The 26,160-nt window shown below is 32.0% G+C and overlaps 1 protein-coding gene across 1 annotated transcript; it reads right to left on the bottom strand.

Annotated features, from left to right (window-relative positions):
- Positions 1-17,110: 17,110 nt before the first annotated feature.
- LOC127708562 (rhodopsin, GQ-coupled-like) lies at positions 17,111-25,754 on the bottom strand. Its single transcript, XM_052213471.1, has 4 exons — positions 25,682-25,754; positions 20,707-20,914; positions 19,977-20,113; positions 17,111-18,604 (listed from the first exon to the last, which is right to left on the bottom strand). Exons 1-4 carry the CDS (start codon positions 25,686-25,688, stop codon positions 17,172-17,174), a joined length of 1,785 nt encoding a protein of 594 aa, XP_052069431.1. The 5' UTR covers positions 25,689-25,754; the 3' UTR covers positions 17,111-17,171.
- Positions 25,755-26,160: the final 406 nt, after the last annotated feature.

The following is a 26,160-nucleotide window of genomic DNA, read 5'->3' on the forward strand; positions in this document are numbered from 1 at the left end:
AAGACTCGAATAAAAAGAGTTAAATATTTATTTAATTACTCACACACTCCGCATAAATAGATAGGACAATATTCATATTTAACATTAGGATCTGTCGTGTAACACCAAGGTCCAGGGTAGTCTAAAGATGGATTCCTACAGTAATTCGACTGGTCGGATATTTTGGTAAACAAGTGTTTATGTGGGGTCTGTGACCCCCATGCTTGACAGATACGTCCTGAGATTGTTACATTTAATGTTCCATTGTATGATACTCCCAACAGGTCGGTCTTCCAATCTATACCTACATAAATGAACATGTTTGTGTAATGTTTACAATTATTGAACACAATCATCAAATGTATGTTTTTCCAAGGTTTTCCAAGCTTATATTTCAATGAAAAATTTTGCTTCGTTTCTAAGATGATACTAATTCTTTTTTTCGATACGTGTTGGCATTAACCTAAATACCTACGGTTAAGGATTAAATCGTTTTATTTACATAAATCACATCTAATGCTCACTTATTGTACCAAATATTTATGTGTTTTCAAATTTGAATTAAATCTAGTTTTCTCCACTGCATTGTTCAGATCAAACCGTTCACTGCTATACACTTATACTTGCATACTTTGTTTAATCATATTTGAAAATTCAGAATTTTTTTAGGTCGCAACATATAGGGGCAGACTTTTCACGGCAAGTTTCTGATATCTTGAAGAATACACCTTAGTTTATTCAGGTTTATTAATGCCATTAAACACGGTTTATGGGTTTATACTATTGCATAAAATTGGTTGAATAATTGTTTGATTTTAATAATTGAAAAGGCAAATTACAGTCATTCGAGAAATGTTCAAAATATGATGAAGTGCAGAATTTTTTCAAAGAATAAACATACTCATGCCGCAATTTTGTATTGACGCTGTGTCAAAAAGAGACAGACAAGCTTGACTGTTTCCTTAATGATAAACGTAGAGCACTGTCCATCTTTGATAAGTTTTGACGATTGCTGTATCGTTATCGTTGTATCATTATGTCAACGTAACTTATTCTTTTGAAACTTCAATCTCTTCAGCTTACAAAATATTCGAAGGACAGGAACACATAGAGAGCAGAACACTGAACATCCCTAAACTATAATTTCACCATTTTCTTTGCCTCTACTTATTTCCAGAAAATGCTTGTATAAGATAATGCTTGCATTTGCAAAACAATGCAGTTAATAACTTCACAAGGAAACAAAAAAAAATTCTTTCTGTAAAAAACATCAAAAACTATACGTTTTCATGAGGATATCATGCAATTGTTTTAATTGGGTGGATAGTAAATTTTTGTAGTATAACTACAACGGTTTCATCAAGAACTTTTATAATCTTTGAAGTCGCCGTCTTAAATGAATCATTATAAGTCTTAAATGACGAACCAAAAGCTGTTCCATAGGTAATAAGATGTAATCGATTACATTACATTTATTGTGTAATTGATTACAAATCAATTGATTACGTTTTTTTTTTTATAGTTAACGGCCCCATGTCTGTTGCTTGTATTTTTCTTGTTTCTATAAATAGCCGTTAAACAATGTTCATGTAAGCATCTGAGATCACCACCAGTTTTCGGTGGATTTGTGTTCAATGCTCGGTTTTTAGTTTTCTATTTTGTGTTTTGTAGACAGTTGTTTGTCTTTTAGTCGTTTTTCGTTGTCTGCCATGGCGTAGTCAATTTCTTTTCGACTTATGAGTTTGAATGTTTCTTTGGTATCTTTCGCCGCTCTTTATGTGAGAAAATCCCACAAGAACAAATAATGTGGTATCAAGCTTAGGCTTTAAGTCAAACATATATTCCAATGTTTAATATCGTTTTCGAAGAGAACGGTAATGTTTTTTTGTATTTTTGTTCACTTTTAACATATAAAAAAAAAATAAGTTTGCGTTGCATCGTTAATAAAATCAAAATATAATAAGAACTTAAGTTGTGATAATTAAGAACTTTTATTATTTTTTACCTTGTATGTCTTGGTAAGAAAGACAGCCACATATAACATTTAAAATATTGGTAAGTCCTAGAACAGACATTAGCACTCATTTACGAACAAATTTATCCTTGGCTTTTAGTTGTAAATTATACAGAAACACGAAGCATTCATCGTATGAATAACTAATAGAAAGTTGTGAAATAGAAATACACACAATCATATCTGCTTTAACAGAAATCGATTTTCAGACAATTCAATATTGATAAAAGTAAGATATCAAAAATACCGAACTCTAAGGAAAATTAAAAACCGTCATGATATATTATACCTACTATGCATTGGACATATATAAGATTGAGAGATATTGATTTGAGAAGGAAATTGTTTGATTAACTTTTTCAAAAATGCAATACAAAATACACTATGAAGTGTACACGTACAATATAAAATACACTTTGAAGTGTACACGTACAATATAAAATACACTTTGAAGTTTACACGTACAATATACAAAACACTTTGAAGTGTACACGTACAATATAAAATACACTATGAAGTGTACACGTACAATGTAAGTTACAGATTTCAATATGCATGACAAATGTTAATAAAGTAAATCACCGTGTTTGGGATAAGTTTGGTCTTCTGTTGCGCGAAAAATTTCGAATCTTTATAATTTGTAGTAACAGAAAAATAACAAGTCATGGACTTACTTGTTATAAGTTCCCTGATATTTGTATAAAAAGCTTTGAGTTTACTATCACTGTTGTAGGAGTCATGCCCCCATTTTATAAATTTACTCTGAGGAAAAACGTATTTTCCTTATGAAAACTTTTTTCCTCAAGAGAAATTTTCAATTCCGCAATGGAAAAACTTTTTCCTTTGAAAATTTCTTGCAAAAGTAGAAAAGTATTAATAAAAAAACCGAACTCGAAGTTAAATGGAAAAATGGGGAATTCCATATAAATTGACATCTTCTCAAAGGAAATCAATTGCTTAAAAGTTTCATTCAAGGAAATCTGAATCATCAAAATTTCCCTGGAGGGAAAAGTTTTCCTCTAAGGAATTTTTTATATATCATATTTCCTCAAGTGAAATATTCAAAAGTCATATTTCCTCAAAGGCAATGTTTATACATCATATTTCCTCAAGGGAAATTTTCATTCTTCATATTTCATCAAGGAAATTTTTATTCTTCATATTTCCTCAAAGGAAATAATGATAATTATGAAAATTTATAAAGCGCCCTATATACAAAATAAAAATAACTCTTAGGCGCTGTACATGCAGCATGATAATTTAAACAAAGCAAAGAGAAAAACACCAAACATACAATATATCAGATGTAAACACTGAAATAGAGAAAAACACCAGACATACAATATATCAGATGTAAACACTGAAATAGAGAAAAACACCAAACATACAATACATCAGATGTAAATACTGAAATAGAGAAAAACACCAAAGTTTAACATACAATATATCAGATGTAAACACTAAAAAAGAGAAAAACACCAAACATACAATATGTCAGATGTAAATACTAAAAAAGTAAAAAAACACCAAACATACAATATGGCAGATGCAAATACTTAAAAAGAGAAAAACACCAAACATACAATATGTCAGATGTAAATACTAAAAAAGAGAAAAACACCAAACATACAATATGTCAGATGTAAATACTAAAAAAGGGAAAAACACCAAACATACAATATACCAGATGTAAATACTGAAATAGAGAAATAACACCAAACATACAATATACCAGATGTAAATACTAAAAAAGAGAAAAACACCAAACATACAATATACCAGATGTAAAAATTAAAAAAGAGAAAAACACCAAACATACAATATGTCAGATGCAACTACTAAAAAAGAAAAAAAAAAACACCAAACATACAATATACCAGATGTAAATACTAAAAAAGGGAAAAACACCAAACATACAATATACCAGATGTAAATACTGAAATAGAGAAAAACACCAAACATACAATATACCAGATGTAAATACTAAAAAAGAGAAAAACACCAAACATACAATATACCAGATGTAAAAATAAAAAAAGAGAAAAACACCAAACATACAATATATCAGATGTAAATACTAAAAAAGAAAAAAAAAACACCAAACATACAATATACCAGATGTAAATACTAAAAAAGAGAAAAACACCAAACATACAAGATACCAGATGTAAATACTAAAAAAGAAAAAAAAACACCAAACATACAAGATACCAGATGTAAATACTAAAAAAGAGAAAAACACCAAAGATACAATATACCAGATGTAAATACTAAAAAATAGAAAAACACCAAACATACAATATACCAGATGTAAATACTAAAAAAGAGAAAAACCCTAAACATACAATATACCAGATGTAAATACTAAAAAAGAGAAAAAATAAAATATATCAGATGTAAACACTGAAATAGAGAAAAAAACACCAAACATACATACAATATATCAGATGTAAACACTGAAATAGAGAAAAAAAAACACCAAACATACAATATATCAGATGTAAACACTGAAATAGAGAAAAACACCAAACATACAATATATCAGATGTAAACACTGAAATAGAGAAAAACACCAAACATACGATATATCAGATGTCAATACTAAAAAAGAGAAAAACCCCAAACATACAATATATCAGATGTCAATACTGAAATAGAGAAAAACACCAAACATACAATATATCAGATGTAAACACTGAAATAGAGAAAAACACCAAACATACAATATATCAGATGTCAATACTGAAATAGAGAAAAACACCAAACATACAATATATCAGATGTAAACACTGAAATAGAGAAAAACACCAAACATACAATATATCAGATGTAAACACTGAAATAGAGAAAAACACCAAACATACAATATATCAGATGTAAACACTGAAATAGAGAAAAAACACCAAACATACAATATATCAGATGTAAACACTGAAATAGAGAAAAACACCAAACATACAATACATCAGATGTAAATACTGAAATAGAGAAAAACACCAAACATACAATATATCAGATGTAAACACTGAAATAGAGAAAAACACCAAACATACAATATATCAGATGTAAATACTAAAAAAGAGAAAAACACCAAACATACAATATACCAGATGTAAAAATTAAAAAAGAGAAAAACACCAAACATACAATATATCAGATGTAAATACTAAAAAAAAAAAAAAAAAAACACCAAACATACAATATACCAGATGTAAATACTAAAAAAGAGAAAAACACCAAACATACAATATATCAGATGTAAACACTGAAATTGAGAAAAACACCAAACATACAATATATCAGATGTAAACACTGAAATTGAGAAAAACACCAAACATACAATATATCAGATGTAAACACTGAAATAGAGAAAAAACACCAAACATACAATATATCAGATGTAAACACTGAAATAGAGAAAAACACCAAACATACAATATATCAGATGTAAACACTGAAATAGAGAAAAAACACCAAACATACAATATATCTGATGTAAACACTAAAATAGAGAAAAACCCCAAACATACAATATATCAGATGTCAATACTAAAAAAGAAAAAAAAACACCAAACATACAATATACCAGATGAAATACTAAAAAAGAGAAAAACACCAAACATACAATATACCAGATGTAAAAATTAAAAAAGAGAAAAACACCAAACATAGAATATGTCAGATGCAACTACTAAAAAAGAAAAAAAAAAACACCAAACATACAATATACCAGATGTAAATACTAGAAAAGGGAAAAACACCAAACATACAATATACCAGATGTAAATACTGAAATAGAGAAAAAACACCAAACATACAATATACCAGATGTAAATACTAAAAAAGAGAAAAACACCAAACATACAATATACCAGATGTAAAAATTAAAAAAGAGAAAAACACCAAACATACAATATATCAGATGTAAATACTAAAAAAAAAAAAAAAAAAAACACCAAACATACAATATACCAGATGTAAATACTAAAAAAGAGAAAAACACCAAACATACAATATACCAGATGTAAAAATACTAAAAAAGAGAAAAACACCAAAGATACAATATACATGATGTAAATACTAAAAAATAGAAAAACACCAAACATACAATATACCAGATGTAAATACTAAAAAAGAGAAAAACACCAAACATACAATATACCAGATGTAAATACTAAAAAAGAGAAAAACACCAAACATACAATATACCAGATGTAAAAATTAAAAAAGAGAAAAACACCAAACATACAATATGTCAGATGCAACTACTAAAAAAGAAAAAAAAAAACACCAAACATACAATATACCAGATGTAAATACTAAAAAAGGGAAAAACACCAAACATACAATATACCAGATGTAAATACTGAAATAGAGAAAAACACCAAACATACAATATACCAGATGTAAATACTAAAAAAGAGAAATACACCAAACATACAATATACCAGATGTAAAAATAAAAAAAGAGAAAAACACCAAACATACAATATATCAGATGTAAATACTAAAAAAGAAAAAAAAAACACCAAACATACAATATACCAGATGTAAATACTAAAAAAGAGAAAAACACCAAACATACAAGATACCAGATGTAAATACTAAAAAAGAAAAAAAAACACCAAACATACAAGATACCAGATGTAAATACTAAAAAAGAGAAAAACACCAAAGATACAATATACCAGATGTAAATACTAAAAAATAGAAAAACACCAAACATACAATATACCAGATGTAAATACTAAAAAAGAGAAAAACCCTAAACATACAATATACCAGATGTAAATACTAAAAAAGAGAAAAAATACAATATATCAGATGTAAACACTGAAATAGAGAAAAAAACACCAAACATACATACAATATATCAGATGTAAACACTGAAATAGAGAAAAAAAAACACCAAACATACAATATATCAGATGTAAACACTGAAATAGAGAAAAACACCAAACATACAATATATCAGATGTAAACACTGAAATAGAGAAAAACACCAAACATACGATATATCAGATGTAAACACTGAAATAGAGAAAAACACCAAACATACAATATATCTGATGTAAACACTAAAATAGAGAAAAACCCCAAACATACAATATATCAGATGTCAATACTAAAAAAGAAAAAAAAACACCAAACATACAATATACCAGATGAAATACTAAAAAAGAGAAAAACACCAAACATACAATATACCAGATGTAAAAATTAAAAAAGAGAAAAACACCAAACATAGAATATGTCAGATGCAACTACTAAAAAAGAAAAAAAAAACACCAAACATACAATATACCAGATGTAAATACTAGAAAAGGGAAAAACACCAAACATACAATATACCAGATGTAAATACTGAAATAGAGAAAAAACACCAAACATACAATATACCAGATGTAAATACTAAAAAAGAGAAAAACACCAAACATACAATATACCAGATGTAAAAATTAAAAAAGAGAAAAACACCAAACATACAATATATCAGATGTAAATACTAAAAAAAAAAAAAAAAAACACCAAACATACAATATACCAGATGTAAATACTAAAAAAGAGAAAAACACCAAACATACAATATACCAGATGTAAAAATACTAAAAAAGAGAAAAACACCAAAGATACAATATACCTGATGTAAATACTAAAAAATAGAAAAACACCAAACATACAATATACCAGATGTAAATACTAAAAAAGAGAAAAACACCAAACATACAATATACCAGATGTAAATACTAAAAAAGAGAAAAAATACAATATATCAGATGTAAACACTGAAATAGAGAAAAAAAACACCAAACATACAATAGACCAGATGTAAATACTAAAAAAGAGAAAAACACCAAACATACAATATACCAGATGTAAATACTAAAAAAGAGAAAAAATACAATATATCAGATCACTGAAATAGAGAAAAAAACACCAAACATACATACAATATATCAGATGTAAACACTGAAATAGAGAAAAAAAAACACCAAACATACAATACATCAGATGTAAACACTGAAATAGAGAAAAAACACCAAACATACAATATATCTGATCTAAACACTGAAATAGAGAAAAAAAACAACACTAAACATACATTATATCATATGTAAACACTGAAATAGAGAAAAAACACCAAACATACAATATATCAGATGTAAACACTGAAATAGAGAAAACCACCAAACATACGATATGTCAGATGTAAACACTGAAATTGAGAAAAAACACCAAACATACAATATATCAGATGTAAACACTGAAATAGAGAAAAAACACCAAACATACAATATATCTGATCTAAACACTGAAATAGAGAAAAAAAAAACACTAAACATACATTATATCATATGTAAACACTGAAATAGAGAAAAAACACCAAACATACAATATATCAGATGTAAACACTGAAATAGAGAAAACCACCAAACATACGATATGTCAGATGTAAACACTGAAATTGAGAAAAAAACCAAACATACAATATATCAGATGTAAACACTGAAATTGAGAAAAAACACCAAACATACAATATATCAGATGTAAACACTGAAATGAGAAAAAACACCAAACATACAATATATCAGTTGTAAACACTGAAATAGTGAAATAAAACAAAAATCTTAGATAAATGAATTTCCCAAAAGAAATTTAGATAAACAGCATTATCCATGAGTTCACCTGACTGTACTAACGCCTCATTCTCTATTTGCTAAAGAAGAACTCTAAGAAAAATGTATAGAGGAGCAAAAGTTTCCCTTTTGATTTGTTAAATCCCCACAATACGCCCTTATTTCCCAGTTTATTTATTTCATCAATAGCTGCTTGTATCTGCTTTCAGTGCAACAGTATCCACAATTATACATGTATGTTTCTATATAGACAAAGAAAAAGTTATGGTTATTTGTTGATCATGGAATTTTAATTCACGTGTACCGTTATGCACGGGTGCGTTATGACAGAAATTTTTAAGAACTCTTCCAAATTTGCACGTTATGTATGGAAATGTATAAAATCAAGAAATAAAAAAAACAACATTAGATTTGTATGTGATGACGTCACCATTACTTCATGATATGTGCCTATTACCTTGATATGAAGAAAAATGTTGAATTGAATCAGTTTTCGTTCCATACTTACTTTGTGGATACAATGTGGGCAGGCAAGATATCACAGAAAAAATGATAGAAGCTATATTATAGCTATTTACATAATCTTATAAACTATAAAGTTGTTTCTTGGATGTCCAAATTCTTTTCGAACCAAAATATACTTAACAATTGATGGAAAAGAGAGGCGAAAGATACTAAAGGGATATTCCAACTCATAATTCGAAAACAAACTGACAATGAAATGGCAAAAATCGAAAAATCGACGAAACGACAAACATCATTACACATTACACAAAACACAACTTAGATAAATATAGACTGAGCAACACGAACCCCATTGTCACCACTTGTCGTCTGTCGTCGTCGTCCGTCGTCGTCGTAAATGCTTTCAAAAATCTCCTCTGACTCAACCTGACAAATTTCAACCAAACTATGACTGAAAGATCCTTAAGGTATTTGGTTTAAAGTTTGTGTTTTTAATTTCTTTCAATCAACAAATATAACCACCATGACTGAAAAAAGAAAATATGGTTAAAACCACGCATTATCTTGAAAACCATAATAGATAGAAAATATGTGAAGGTCTCAAAAACGCTCATAACGTCAAAGATAGGCAAACGATACCAAAAGGGACATCTCATAAGTCGAAAATAAACTGACTACGCCATGGCAAAAAAAAGAAGAAAAAAGACCAAAGACAAACAACAGTATACAAAACACAACATAGAAAATTAAAGTCATGATATACCTTCTTCCTGTTTTCACCTTAATTTTCAGATGATTCTTTACAGGAGTTATTGCCCATAAATGACATTTTTTGAATAGTTTTCGTGTTTTGTCTATTTTCTCAAAAAAAATATAGCACATAGGTGGAAACTATGAAGGCAAAAATTATCAATAATACAAGATCTATAAAAAAATGATGGTATGACCGAATCCATTGGATGACTCCTTATATGAGTTATAGCCTTGATAATATGATTTTTGACTAATGGTCTTGTTTCTAAATTATATCTCAATAAAAGATAGGTAAAAGCTGTGCACAGCGAAAATGATCAGAAATATAAGATCTACAAAATGCAAAATGACAGAAAGCAATGAATGACTCCTTATTTTCGTGTTTTGGCCAATTATATCAAAAACTTTAATAGGTAGGTGAGAACTGTAAACAAGAGTTCTAGCACTTAAACCAATTTTCTTGTTTTTTTTACATAATCTCGAAAATTATAATAGATATCTTAGAAACTGTAAACAGAAAATGAGCAAAAATACAAGATCTACAAAAATGCCATAAAAACCTAAACCATCTGATGTTCCTTTTTCGAGTTATTGCACTTCGATGACGAATTTTGACTAATTGTCGTGTTTTTGCCCTTTAGAATTATCAAGAAAAGTATAAATAGAAAATAGATATGAAGTAACTGCAAACAGCGAAAATGAACAACAAAGCAAAATGATCAATATAGAAATAAGACGATGTGGTATGATTGCCAGACAACTCTCCGCCAGAGACCAAATGACACAGAAGTTAACAACTATAGGTCACCGTACGGTCTTCAACAATAAGAAACCTGTATCGCATAGTGAGCTATAAAAGTCCCCGAAATGTGAAATGTAAAACAGTTCAAACGAGAAAAGTAACGGCGACCACTAAATTACAGGCTCCAGACTTGGGGCAGGCACTTACAGAATGTCGCAGGGTTAAACAAGTTTGCTGGCAACCAACCCTCCCCTAACTTGGGACAGTGATGTAACAGCAAAACATATGAACAAACTATAATAATCAGTTGAAAAGGTTTAACTCATGTGATCGATACAAAGCAGAAAAAGTAATAAGTACAAGTACACAGTCCGGACGTGGCAGAGTATTTAAACATCCCCACAACAACAACAAAAAGACACTAAGTACAGATCTGAGAGTACTCGCAATTACTGACAGCTAGTTCTAAGCCAATACCAACTAATAAAAAATCATGTATCTAAGACTAAAGTATCAATCAGTACACATCCAACATCCAATGGATTTAGTTTAAAAACGTGAATAACAGTCGGAGAAAAACATGAGCTTGTGCAATGCCAAAATACAGGTATCGACAGATTGTAGAATCGTGAATGAGCATATGTATATGTATATGTATATAACAATAATATTAGTTAAGTTTTAATTTACTGATAACAAAATCAATATTTTACCAATAAAACAATATTTAAAGATCTAATTACAGTGTTGAATTGGTAACCTTTTAGAATAAGTGTATTTAAAGACCCGGATTGAATCTAAATTTCCGAGCTCGGTAAACAACATCCGTAAAAATTAGGATGTGCTATCCCGTTAGCAATAAGTTTTCTACAGGTACAGCCAAACTTGCAAACCAAATCTTTGTGTCTATGGAAGAATTAAGTAAAGGCTTTAAGTAATTTGTGGGAACGAAATCATTGACTTAATAATTTACCAGTGCTACACATATAACGTTCATTGAAATCCAAAACGTCACTACAGACACTGGTATAGCGAAAGAGTTGTGATATATAAACACCGTAAGATGGTGCCAAAGGAACATCACCATCCAAAAAGGAAAATTAACAAAAAAAAAAATTAACAATAAGGAAAGCAAAATCGTCCCTTTTGGCGTAAATTTTTGTGTAGAGTTTCCCGTGCAAAACTGAAATATCTGTATCTAGAAAAGGACAGTTTATATTTGATTTATTAAAGGTTAGTTCCTATTGGTAAATTTCGGCAGTATATTAAGAAATTCTTGATTATTTAACTACTAGAGAGTGTTTAACGACCTTGACTACCAATGAGGGTCTCGCACGGTCGGGATTATTTAACGAAAAAATATCATTAAGATAACGATAAGTGTTGTTGAATTTATCAATTTTAAAATGCAATTTAGACGGGTCTTCACTGATTTTGGTGCAAACTGAAAACAGCAAACATGATCAGGAAAACAAGATCTATAAAGTTAAATGACCGAAATCATTGGAAGACTCTTTAAGGTTTTATTGCCCTTAAAGGATGATTTTTTTAAAGTATTTTTGTGTGTTTTTTTCTAATTTTTTCGGCAACTATAAAGTTTATTAGATACTACCTATATACTTTAAGAATTGTCATAAAAACAAGATCTACACAAATGCCACTAACTACAATTAAGTAAAACATAACTGATTACAATAACGGTACAATGAATTCAGGTCTTAGGAGCATCTTCTTTCGTTTTCTGGGGTGAAATCTCAAATGCTTTGCCATCACAAAAAAATCCCTAGTAATGTGACACGGTTATAAATAATTGCTTTGATTTAGTTCATCTAGATTTGCCATCTTACTAAGTTAACAGATTCTTCTTTCATGTCTACATTTAATCTGTTGGTTTTTTACTCATTAGATAATGTTTAAATAACAAGGGATGTTACAGTTTCACAATGACAGTTGTTTACCAGCCAGGACAGCCTGAGCAAATATAGGTCGATGATATGACCAAAAACTGGGGGTGATCTCAGGTGCTCCGGAAGGGTAAGCAGATCCTGCTTCACATGTGGCACCCGTCGTGTTGCTTATGTTATTACAAATCCGGTAAATAGTTTAATTCGGTAAGTCACATTCGTGAAAAGGGAAGGGTATAGTAGTTACGACATAAGGAACATATCCGATATCATCTGTGAAACGGTTATTCCATAACGGTCAACCAACTCGTGATGGCGTCCGTAAAATTTACGAAGGGATGATTTCAACTTCACCATTTGGAACTCTTGGCTTAATAGCTTCCTTGTGAGCAGCAATCCTCTATCAAGGAAATCATGATAGGAAACACAAGCCCGGGAATATCGTATCAATTGGGAGATATATACTCCGTATGCAGGCGCTGCTGGAATGTTGCTACATAGAAATGGAAAGTTCACAATTGGGAAGCTGAAATCATATCTTTTGTCGTAAAGTTTTATTTTCAACCGACCCTCATTGTCAATTTCTAGATGTAAGTCAAGATATGAGGAAGACTTAACTGTATCTGTAGTATCCTTTATCTCTAGTTCGATGGGATAGATTCGTTCAACATAGTCACCAAATTTAAAGCATGCATTTATTTGTTCTTTTTGCTGTGCACTTTAAGTTGCCGATGGAGTTTAGAGTGTCAACTGATTTTTTTCCAGTCAGATTTTTAAAAATTCATGAGAGTGTAATTTTTCAGAATTAATGATATCGCTTGTCAATCTAATCATTGGGATCTGATTATAACCTCCTTGGTCTAAGTAACTTGTAGTTTAACTATTTAATGTAGTATTTTCCTTTCACAGTCCTTTATTCGTGACCCTCAGAATGAAGCCCATTCCCTGTCGGAACACACGTACCATACTACTAATAACAATGAAAGTAAAACCCAAATTAAAGTATTCGAAAATAAAAATATAAATTCTGTACTTAATAGCAACCTTTTCGTAAGGGAACTTATTAAAAGTACAAAAGATTAGTAATAGAAACTTACGATATAGAAGCTGAGATGAAACGGTATTTGAGTTTTTTTTTGTGTAGTTTAGGTAGCAAATACATAATGAGGACCTTTAAATGTTCAGAGGAGGCCTCAAGCTGAGATGTAGTACTGATATGATTAACTCGCTGTGAAACGCACGGCCTGGAATGTAGAAAATTTTATAAATTCTTAAGAACTTCCGTGTAGTATTTACGTAAGCGAGTAATTTGTTAATGCCTATTTTAGGTATTCTGTTTTACCTGCTGTGATGAATAAAGTCACCTTTCAATGTTGATATTGTATAGTCATATGCTGTCGGGTTGATTTCTCATTAAATGATTATGATCCTTTATTTTTTCATAGTATCTAAAACATAACAAAAAAAAAAACTCGAAAAAAAACTACATTGACTTTTGTTTTTGTTAAAGAATTTATAAACGATTTGACAATTGTTACAGGAAAACAGGAATTTCATTTTTTTTTAAAAAGAACTTTTCTCAATGAACAGTTGTCCCTATAAGGTTAAGAGGAAGTTAATAAAGACGATGGGCGCCACCTAGTTTTTACATCCAAGATAATAGCTAGAAGTTAATTTATTTTCTGCTGCCCTGTTGATTAGAAAAGAAAATTGAAATAGTGAGAAATGAATGTCGGCTATTGGTGTAGAAAAAGCGAGAAATTTGGAGCAAACTATTTGTGATGAGCTAAATTTTCTGCGCAAAATTAAGCAAGGAGTGTTCTTCGTTCAGACTATTTTAAAAATTCCGGATTCATAGAGTACAATTAAAAAATGCAGATTTCAAATAAAAAACGCTGCGGCACCATATGTGTTTTGCAGTTTTATTCAGACCGAAAGGTGTTGAAAATTCAGAATTTGACAGTTTTTTGCAGTGAAAACGCAGAACCCTAAACGGCTACCATTGTCGCATATGTAAATAATTACTTCATTGTAACCTATAATAACCGTAAATTTTCATAGCTTATGACGTCACATATTATGATCGAACGAAATTCATTTATGAAATATTGATTGCACGTAAAAAGCATCTTAGTAGGATTATTCTTAAGAGGTATAAGTACACTAATTACTGCTATAACATAACGTTGTCAGAGAAGATTTTGGTATATGATATGGTACTTAATTACTTCATTATGTGAAATTGTGTTATTAATGGTGATTTATTGCTATAGCTTGATGTATTACATGCTCAATGTAAAAAGAAATATTGATAACAACAAAAAACCTGATCAGATGAAATCCGGATAGAGTTGGTGTAAAGCGTTATCAGCCCTACAGTCCAACCCCGGTTACATGCCATTTGATTATAAAATATGTTATACAAATCTATATATGATCATTTTGATTCAAAGAAAATACAAAATCACAAAATCGATATATGCTGGAATATATGTTTAATTACTATTGAGATGTTGTATAACACTTTAAATCAACAAGATACAGAAGTTTTGGGAAAATTCAATAAGGCACCAACCCAGCAATGTTCTCCAATTTAGACATACACACATGACTTGTTCAAATCAGATGGGAACATATCGCAGGACAACGCTTCCCAAAAATGCTTCGACGTACAAGGTAACCTAAAATGTCTATATTTGAAATTAGAATATTATCCTTATTAACTGGCATAACTCTATTTCTCCTATTTTTCAGTGCTTGTAGGAACTGGTGATCGACTAGAGTAATCCTTATTCGGCATAGACACTTTGCAAAAAAATCAGTTTCAACGATGCACTTAACATCTGACTTGTATAATAAAAAGTCAGTCATGTCAGTTCCAATTGTAAATGTAAAATGTTGCAAAATTAAATTTCGAAGTAGTTTCCCCTTCTTATTACTATTTAATTAAGGTGGTACCCAACACATTGACCAATATTAATTTGGCTCGTTTAATTTTCATAAAATTTTGACAAAATGTTTACTTTGACCCTTTGACAAAAATATAAAAATTTCAAAAAATTTGAACCAACCACTTTATCAGAAAAATTTCATTGGTTATATAACAGTTTGACAAACACTAATTTTGATCATTGAGAAGCTTAATATTTCCTTAACAATACAACGTAATTAAAATGTTTAGCTGATTTTTACAGAGTTATCTCCCTGTAGTGTTAGGTACCACCTTAACTAAACTGTTGAAATAAAAATAATCTACATACTTTCGTTATCGTAAAGAAGCTATGATCGGATAAAATATAATTCAAAGGAATCCATTTTATTGAAATGAATGGTAAACAACTTGCATTTATGTTTTTAAAACTGCTCATTTAACAAAAACCGATCATTTCACGGCAAAATGACAAAATTGTCGCCTACTACCAAAACTATAAATCAAAGTCCGACCGTGCGAGACACTAATAGGTAGTCTAGGAAGATAAACAAGCCTTAAAAGGAGGAGTGAGTTTATATGTTAATGTCCACTATTTGAAGTTACTGTGTACCTTTTCATCCCACACAGGAGGAGAAACTGTTTAAGGGAGCTTGTACATAAGAAGAGTAGTTGTAAGGAATCTTGAAAATAGGAAGCGTTTTTGTAAGGATCTTTTACATAAGATGAGTTGTTGTAAGGGATCTTGTACACATAAAAATGTTTGTAAAAGGGGTCTTGAACATCAAAAGAGCTGTTTTATGGATTTTGATAATAGGAACAGTTTTTGTAGAGGATTTTGTACATAAGAAGAGTATTATAAGGGATCATATACGCAGGAAAATGTTGTTGCAAGGGATCTAGTACATAGGAAGATCTGTAAGAGATATTGTGCATAGGAATAGCTATTGCAAGAATCCTGGTTCACAAGAAGAGTTGTAAGGGATATTTTACATAACAATTGTTATAAGAGGTCTTGAACATAGAAAGAGTTTTGTAAGGGATCTTGTACACACAAAGAGCTGTTGTAAGAGATCTTGTACATAGGAAGAGCTGCTATAAGGAATTTTTTACACATGAAGATTTGCTGTAAGGGATCTTGTACACAGAAAATATTGCAAGGCATCTTGTACAAAAGGAAAGATATTGTAAGGGATCTTGTACGCCTAGAAAGCAAAGGATATTTCCACATATACAACTGAATTAAAGATTCAAGTTCTTTTTCAAATTTTCAATTGTCTATTGGAATATTTGTGGTGTTTTTTTCCAGTTTACCTTGGGAATGAACCTGTTATCGACACTATAATCATATCAAAATAAAGGGAAGTATTTACATAAAATTTTCTTTTTAAAATGATTTTACTTTTTGTACCTGTATATTAACACAAGATTTACCATTTGTAACATAACAAGGTAGCATGAAAATATAAGAAGAAGTTTTATCTATTTTATTACATTTTGCACTATAAAATACTAGTTAGTAATTTAAAACAATTCTGGCATTGTAAACATTAGTCACACTAACAACTCATTTAAACTTAAAATAACAAACATTAAAAAATTCTTAAAATTATCAAATAATTTTTCATAATTACTACAATTCTTTAACAAATTCAACGAAATGTTATTGAAAACTCCTTAATAAATGTAAAGCTTGGATATTACACATTTGAGCACGTGAAATAAAAGTTAAGGCGTTGATTCCGACTTATACATGTCCATCATCGATTATCGTAGATTTGTCATTATCATCCGCTCCTTTATCATATGCTTGGTTACTGTAACAAACTTTAGAAGAGTTACCCTCATCTGAACTAGAGTCACGTGTTTGTTGATTACCTGTATCTTTGTCTTTACCATGACCTTTCTGCACATCTATTTGTTTATCTTGGTGTGCTTTTTTCTCATTTGCTTTTACACTTTCATCCGTATTATCTATATTTTGTTTGACAATGGGTAAATTTGGTGTAGGGTTTTTGGTAACAGTGTCACTATTTCGTCCCGTTGCAACCAAATGTGAAAGATATGTTGCCATGTCAATCTGTTTTCCATTGTCAATAACGTAAACGCCTTTTTGGGCATTATCTGGATTTTGAAGATTATTTTGTGGTGGGATATTTGGGGTGTATTGTGGCTGAACAGCCGGTGGTCTGTGAGAAACGCTTACCAGTGCTTGTATTAGTTCACGTACAATATCTTCAGAATCAGGGGAACCCATCGGACTACCCTTAACAGCCTTTTTATTAGAACGTCTGGTGAAGGATGTGTCTGATACCGTCTTCTTCATTTCAATAGATTGACCGTAATCATCAATTTGACTTATACAGCTGGAAACATCACTATCAGCCCTACCATCATAATAACTATCGTTGCTAACTTGTCGGCTTACTTGTCGTTTAGTTGTGACTTTGGAATGAGAAGTACTTGCAGATCTGGCTGGTGTCACATCACAGCAACACAGTAACCAAGGGACTCGTTTATGTAAAGCTTGTCTAAATCTGGGATGACTAAACGCATATACAATAGGATTATGCATAGCTGCAGCTTTTGCAAGCATCACTGGTAGTTCTGAAACGTATGGTGTGACCCATTCAGCAGGTCCAAATTGAGCAATCAGTGCCACAGTAGCATATGGACTCCACGAAAGTAAATACAAGAGAACGATAATCATAGCGATTTTAGCAATCCTCACTTCTGCGTTTGCTTTTTCTTGATTATTGCGAATATCTTCAATTTTCATCTTTTTAGCCATACTTAACATTTCATTTTCGTGTTTCCTGATTGCTTTCCAGATTAAAACATATGAGACGATTATCATTACCAAAGGAAGTACAAATCCCCCGATATACATGCCAATCATGTATGCTCTCATATGGGGTTCGGTACTGATATAGTCGAATGTGCAAGAGGTTTGGAATCCTTCAGGGACGTATGCTCCCCACCCAAATATCGGAGGAACCGCCCATACTAATGACCATATCCACACTAACACTATCATCATGAAGGCCTTTCTTCTTGTCATAAACTGTGCAGCTTTTAGGGGCTCTGCTATGTTATAGTAACGATCAATTGATATAGCTGCCAAAGTGATTATAGACATTAGGCCGAACAATCCTCCAATGAATCCATACAACTGACAAGCTGTAAGTAAATTGTAATTTATTAGTAAAAGAGAGGTGAAAGATATCAAAGGACCATTCAAACTCATAAGTCGAAAATAAACTTGACAACGCCATGGCTAAAAAAGAAAAAGACTAACAAACAGCAGTACACAAAACACAACATAGAAAACTAAAGGCTGAGCAACACGAACCCTACCAAAGCTTGGGGGTGATCTCAGGTGCTCCGCAAGGAAGCATGACATTACAATTATCATTTTTTGGTGGGGTTCGTGTTGCTTAGTCTTTAGTTTTCTATGTTGTGTCATCTGTACTATTATTTGTCTGTTTGTCTTTTTATTTTTGGCCATGGCGTTGTCAGTTTGTTTTCGATCTATGAGTTTGACTGTCCCTCTGGTATCTTTCGTCCCTCTTTTATCAAACATTACGTTTGGAAATTTATTTAAAATACATGTCATTGGGAAATGTTTTGACTGTTTCAATACAAAAATACAATTTATTGTGAGAGATAATATCTAGAAATGAAAACAGAAGTTTTATACAAATAAATTAAAAGCATATATTTATAATGAAATAAGTATGACTAAATTACACTAACAGATCAAACCTTCAAATGTAGTTTAATGGAGACATTGTCACAGGGAATGAAATAAACAATACATTCAACTTTTTTGGTTTCGAATGCCACTGGTGAGTCTAATATAACGAATCGCGTGTTTGACTTAATTAATTATAAGCCTGATATCTCGGATGTCTTTGTACAGTTGGGAGAATAGGAGTCATAGTGTTGTAATAGCCTAAATATCTATTTGTATAAAATATATTTTATGTGGTTACAAGTGTGAACACAGACTTGTGTTGTCTGATGGTAAAATGTGGACACTTAGATGTGCAAGGGCGGAATCTGGTGAGGGCCAGCATGTAATGCCCCTTTTATAACTGATTAAAGATCATTTTGGCATACAAAACGTCAAAAATTTTCCACTCAAGCAAAACAAACCGGGATTAACTCCCTCGGTAATTTTACTAAAACAGGTTTGCAGGAATTTAAATCCAATGGACTCTATTTTATTATTATATCCAGCCTGTTGAATGGAGAGGTATATACTGCTGTGCATGAGACATGAGACACATGTCTTACATACTTTTATTGTAATTCATATGTCTAGTCCAATAAACATACAATAAATTAGTTTTTGCCCCGCTGAGTAAGTTACGCCTGTTCATGACTAAAGTTTTAGTACACTTTTTTACATTTAGTTTTAGTAAATGATTATTCGATGTTTGGTGCAATCTGAAATGTGTGTTGTTCGTAGACATTCTAGACGGATTCACAAGACCTAACATTTCTAATTTCTTATCACAGATTTGAATAATATTTATGTTGCCTTTACCTGCATCACCCCACATCCACTTCCGATTAAAGGCAGAAATTGTAAGTAGTGGAAACCCGTTGACTGCTGAGAATACCAAGTCACTAAGAGCCAAGTTCATAATCAGCATATTTGAAGGCGTTTTCAAATTTTTCGTTCTGTAAAATAAAAAAAAATATATATATAGTAATTAAGAGACTTGATTCAGAAACGAATGTGTCTTTCTGATGAAATAGCAATCAGTAGAACGGTCTTCTTATTGGACTACCACCACCATTATTGTGTATCGATACTGTATCAGTTTGTTAATTATTGTTTAACAACGACGATATAATTTTGCTGTACCTTATTCAACATTTCAATTAATAGCCAAATTTAATAAATATTGCACCTTTAGCTGCACCGTGAACTGATACTGGTAAATGCTTTTTATTCTTTTTTAAATATTTTTTAACAGTGGTATCCTAATCTACACAGAGTACCATAACAAACAGGATATACGGCATATTAGAGACGCCCGGATAAGCGACATAACTAAAATATAATGTATACTAAACGTCAGTATAAGATATGTAATGTATTGTAAAAGGCGATGGAACTTGGTTTTACATTGTATTTGTTCTTGTTTATACGGAAAAAAAAATGTGCGAAAAAATAAAATCTTATGTAATATATGTTCCATTGCCCGATTTAATAACTTTTTTGGTCCGATAGTAAAGTATGACTTATGTCCCTTGATATTTTAACTTACGTGCTGAAGATCCATATGACAATTGAGTTCCCAATTATACCAGTAATACCAACGAAAGTTATATAAATTCCAACCATGTAGTGATACTCATCAGGAACAACGGGAAACTGCTTCCAGTGGGGATGAATAAAGTATCCATAGGTATCATAGACGGATGTGGTACCATTAAAAGGAATTGACGTCGCGTTATCTGGCGACGCTGATGTGCCTGTAAATTGAAATAACACGGTATCGACAGAAGACGTTACAAAAGCCTTTAGAAACAAGAAATGATTGTAACAGGATGCTGTTACGAAGTCTCCCAAACGAAGCTCCCATAATTCGTAATTCCCAGGGTCGCCTGACATTGGGCAACGTCCAGTGAAAATTGGTTTGGTCCAGTCAAGTTACATGCATTAGTGATGCCTGGGGACTAACCTTGTATATCATTCAAATCATCTTGGCATGACAAACCAGAATATATATGGTTTAGGGGTGGGGATCTCGACCATTTACAAGATACTAGAACATTGGGGGTGGGGAGGAACCCCTGGGGACTGGCCCTATACGTCATTCAAATGTTCATTACATGACGAACAGGAATATATATGGTTTAGGGGTGGGGATCTCAACCATTTACAAGATATTAGAACATTGGGGGTGGGGGGAACCCCTGGGGACTGACCATATACGTCATTCAAATGTTCAAGACATGACAAATAGGAATATATATGGTTAAGAGGTGGGGATCTCGACCATTTACAAGATATTAGAACTTTCTCAAATGGCAGGGGGTCCGGATGACCCCTGGGGACTAACCCTGTATATCATTCAAACCATCTTAGCATGACAAACCAGAATATATATGGTTTAGGGGTGGGGATCTTGACCACTTACAAGATATTAGAACTTTCTTAAATGGCAGGGGGTGGGGGTGACTCCTGGGGACTAACCCTGTATTTCATTTGATGTGCTTTATCATGACAAACCAGAATATATATGGTTTAGGGGTGGGGATCTCGACCATTTACAAGATATTAGAACTTTCTAAAATGGCAGGGGGTCGGGATGACCCCTGGGGACTCACCCGGTATATCATTCAAACCATCTTAGCATGACAAACCAGAATATATATGGTTTAGGGGTGGGGATCTTGACCACTTACAAGATATTAGAACTTTCTTAAATGGCAGGGGGTGGGGGTGACTCCTGGGGACTAACCCTGTATTTCATTTGATGTGCTTTATCATGACAAACCAGAATATATATGGTTTAGGGGTGGGGATCTCGACCATTTACAAGATATTAGAACTTTCTCAAATGGCAGGGGGTCGGGATGACCCCTGGGGACTAACCCTGTATATCATTCAAACCATCTTAGCATGACAAACCAGAATATATATGGTTTAGGGGTGGGGATCTTGACCACTTACATAATGGCAGGGGGTGGGGGGTGACTCCTGGGGACTAACCCTGTATTTCATTTGATGTGCTTTATCATGACAAACCAGAATATATATGGTTTAGGGGTGGGGATCTCGACCATTTACAAGATATTAGAACTTTCTAAAATGACAGGGGGTCGGGATGACCCCTGGGGACTCACCCGGTATATCATTCAAACCATCTTAGCATGACAAACCAGAATATATATGGTTTAGGGGTGGGGATCTTGACCACTTACAAGATATTAGAACTTTCTTAAATGGAAGGGGGTGGGGGTGACCCCTGGGGACTAACCCTGTATTTCATTTGATGTGCTTTATCATGACAAACCAGAATATATATGGTTTAGGGGTGGGGATCTCGACCATTTACAAGATATTAGAACTTTCTCAAATGGCAGGGGGTCGGGATGACCCCTGGGGACTAACCCTGTATATCATTCAAACCATCTTAGCATGACAAACCAGAATATATATGGTTTAGGGGTGGGGATCTTGACCACTTACAAAATGGCAGGGGGTGGGGGGTGACCCATGGGGACTAACCCTGTATTTCATTTGATGTGCTTTATCATGACAAACCAGAATATATATGGTTTAGGGGTGGGGATCTTGACCACTTACAAGATATTAGAACTTTCTTAAATGGCAGGGGGTGAGGGTGACCCCTGGGGACTAACCCTGTATAACATTTGATGTGCTTTATCATGACAAACCAGAATATATGTGGTTTAGGGGTGGGGATCTCGACCATTTACAAGATATTAGAACTTTCTCAAATGGCAGGGGGTCGGGATGACCCCTGGGGACTAACCCTGTATATCATTCAAACCATCTTAGCATGACAAACCAGAATATATATGGTTTAGGGGTAGGGATCTTGACCACTTAAAAGATATTAGAACTTTCTTAAATGGCAGGGGGTGAGGGTGACCCCTGGGGACTAACCCTGTATTACATTTGATGTGCTTTATCATGACAAACCAGAATATATGTGGTTTAGGGGTGGGGATCTCGACCATTTACAAGATATTAGAACTTTCTCAAATGGCAGGGGGTCGGGATGACCCCTGGGGACTAACCCTGTATATCATTCAAACCATCTTAGCATGACAAACCAGAATATATATGGTTTAGGGGTGGGGATCTTGACCACTTAGAAGATATTAGAACTCTCTTAAATGGCAGGGGGTGGGGGTGACCCCTGGGGACTAACCCTGTATTACATTTGATGTGCTTTATCATCACAAACCAGAATATATATGGTTTAGGGATGGGGATCTCGACCATTTACAAGATATTAGAACTGTATTTCATTTAATGGGCTTTATCATTTAGATCATTTTCAATAAAAAAGATTGTGTCTATCACAAACGGTTTTCAATTTATAATCATTTGAAAATTTAAAAAAATAAAATCCCATAGGGTTCTATAGTAAAACCCTCTTTTCTTTTTGCCCCTCAAAGTACCCTTTTATAAACCCCATTGCACAAACAAAACCCTGATTGCACCACTAGACATGTTAGTCTAACATATTCTGAAACCCTAAGTTAATCTAACAAGCGGTTTTGGAGAACGGGTGCGGACAAGTTCAAATTTAAAAGCGGCGGAAGAAGAAGAAGAAGAAGAAGAAGAAGAAGAAGAAGAAGAAGAAGAAGAAGAAGAAGAAGAATAATAATAATAATAATAATAAGAACTGAGCAAAAACAATAAGTCTTCCCAAACTTCGTTTGGGAGACTTAATTAGGCATTAAGCTTAAATCCTAGGCAATAAGCTAACGACTAGACATTAAGTTATTGCCTGAAATTTTCAGGCATTAAGCTTATTTCCTGAAATCTGATGATGATTATTCAACCTATTGCCAAACATCATTCCAGGCAATAAGTGAACTTCGCATCATCTTTCAATTGATCTCATTGGATATGTAAAACAATACTGTTAAACATTTTGTTAAATGCCCCCAGACAATCTTGTCCTTTTCACTTCATAATATGTATTATTAGCATTTAAGTGACATGTGTACTGGACAAATTTCTTGAATCATTGGGGTCTTAATTTGAATCAGTGAAAACAAGAAGCATATACCTAAGATAGTACAATGATGTTTTGGCAAAGATTGAACTTTTATCTTTTATGAATATGACAGTTGTTTTCCATTCGTTTGATGTGTTTGAGCTTTTGATTTTGCCATTTGATAAGGGACTTTCCGATTTGAATTTTCCTTGGAGTTCGGTATTTTTGTTATTTTACTTTTAGAAACCCCAGAATAGACGGCAACTATAGACTACTACAATTAAAAAAGGTATGGCATTTAAAGCATTGGAGGCTTTTCTAGAGGCACTGTTTGGATATTTAGAAAAGGCACATAAACAGGTCATGGCGACAGAGACCGTATGATTTAACCAACTTAATAATGACTTTGCAAATATTTCTCGTGATTCCATCGAACTATTGCTTTCACTTTGTGAAAATTGTAACATAAAAGTATTTAGGGAAGGGAGAAAGAGTTCAATAGTTGGAGACAGGTTGATTGAATGGATTTCGAAGCAAACCCAGCTGGAAACTATAATTTCTATAAAATCACCTAACAAAAGTTTGTAACATAAGTCAAAATGTGCTTCAGAGGTGACTTTCGATTTAATTGATGATTTCACAATTATTGGTGCGCCCCATAAACTGCAAAGTGACAATGGCTTTCGTTATATCCGAGTTAAAACTAAAGTGGCCAGAATAAGTGACTTTATTTCAACTTATAGACATTTTAAACTTCAGTTCTTATCATGTTATTATGTACCAAATGTATTTAAATTTGAATAAATGTCTTTTTTATTTACTCGCATTTATATTTTAGGCATTAATATTAATGCCTAGACACATTTTTCAGGATTTAAGCTTAAATCCTAGGATTTAAGTATAATGCCTATAACATCATTTAGGCAATAGACTTACTGTCTAGGCGTTATCTTATTGCCTAGGATTTAAGCTTAATGCCTAATTTCACTTATTGGCACTAACAAATATATATACATATGGTAATTAAAATTAGATTCTGAAATTTTTTTCAAAAGACAGCAGTTAAAGTTTTCAAAATCGGTCACAAAGAAAAATTATTATTATAATTAATAGAAAAGTTAATAAAGATTTAAACATTATATATTATGGTCCTCGTGCAGTACATAGCTAATAAACAAGGTAACATTATTTATATAGATATATATTTGTTGTTCACACTTTTAAGAAAATGCATGTTCATATCTAATTTAGTATTTGTACGTTTTTACAAATAATGCTAAAAATGCAACTGTAAAAATACTTAAATAAATCTTTTGACAGTATGATAATTTACTTTATTGCATCTTAAAATTAGGAAATAGAGTGTGCATGTAAATGATATAAAATGTAAAATTTAAATGATTAAGGAAATAAAATTTTATTTTTAGCTATGACAGATTGCTTTGAAATTAAGTACAATATTTAAGATTTTGTTTGCTTTTGTGAATGGAATAAAAATCAAATTATTTCTAAAAAATCAAACTAAAAATGAACTCACCAGACATCTTCAAAATGATTTTGTCCTGAGACGAAAATTATGTTCAACGTCTCTTATATGAGCAATGATAAAGTAATATATAACGTCAATAAGAGGATAACAAAGATCAGGATGGGGAAAATAAAGACGGATAGAACTTTTAATTATCTTTTTATCTCTGTGAACTGTACGAACAAAAGGGTGTGGAGATATTTGTCAGGCAATCTATAATTATTTGTTATTTTACTTTTTAGATACAGATATAAATCTACACTTAACAGAACACAAGGTTACATCAGCAAGACAAAAAATTGTTTTGCATCATAAATTATTCTCCAATGAGCATAGTTCACACTCAATGTAAGACTTGAAAGTAATCATCCCTTAATTATCCATTGAATATCAAACATACCTTATATACAAACCAAACATAAGGAAACTACATAGATGTATTCTAAATAGCATGTGCAGTGGAGAATGAATTTTGTATTTACGGGCCC

This window comes from Mytilus californianus, unplaced genomic scaffold (assembly GCF_021869535.1).
Source record: "Mytilus californianus isolate M0D057914Y unplaced genomic scaffold, xbMytCali1.0.p SCAF_7, whole genome shotgun sequence".
In the NCBI taxonomy this organism is placed as follows: Eukaryota; Metazoa; Mollusca; class Bivalvia; order Mytilida; family Mytilidae; genus Mytilus; species Mytilus californianus.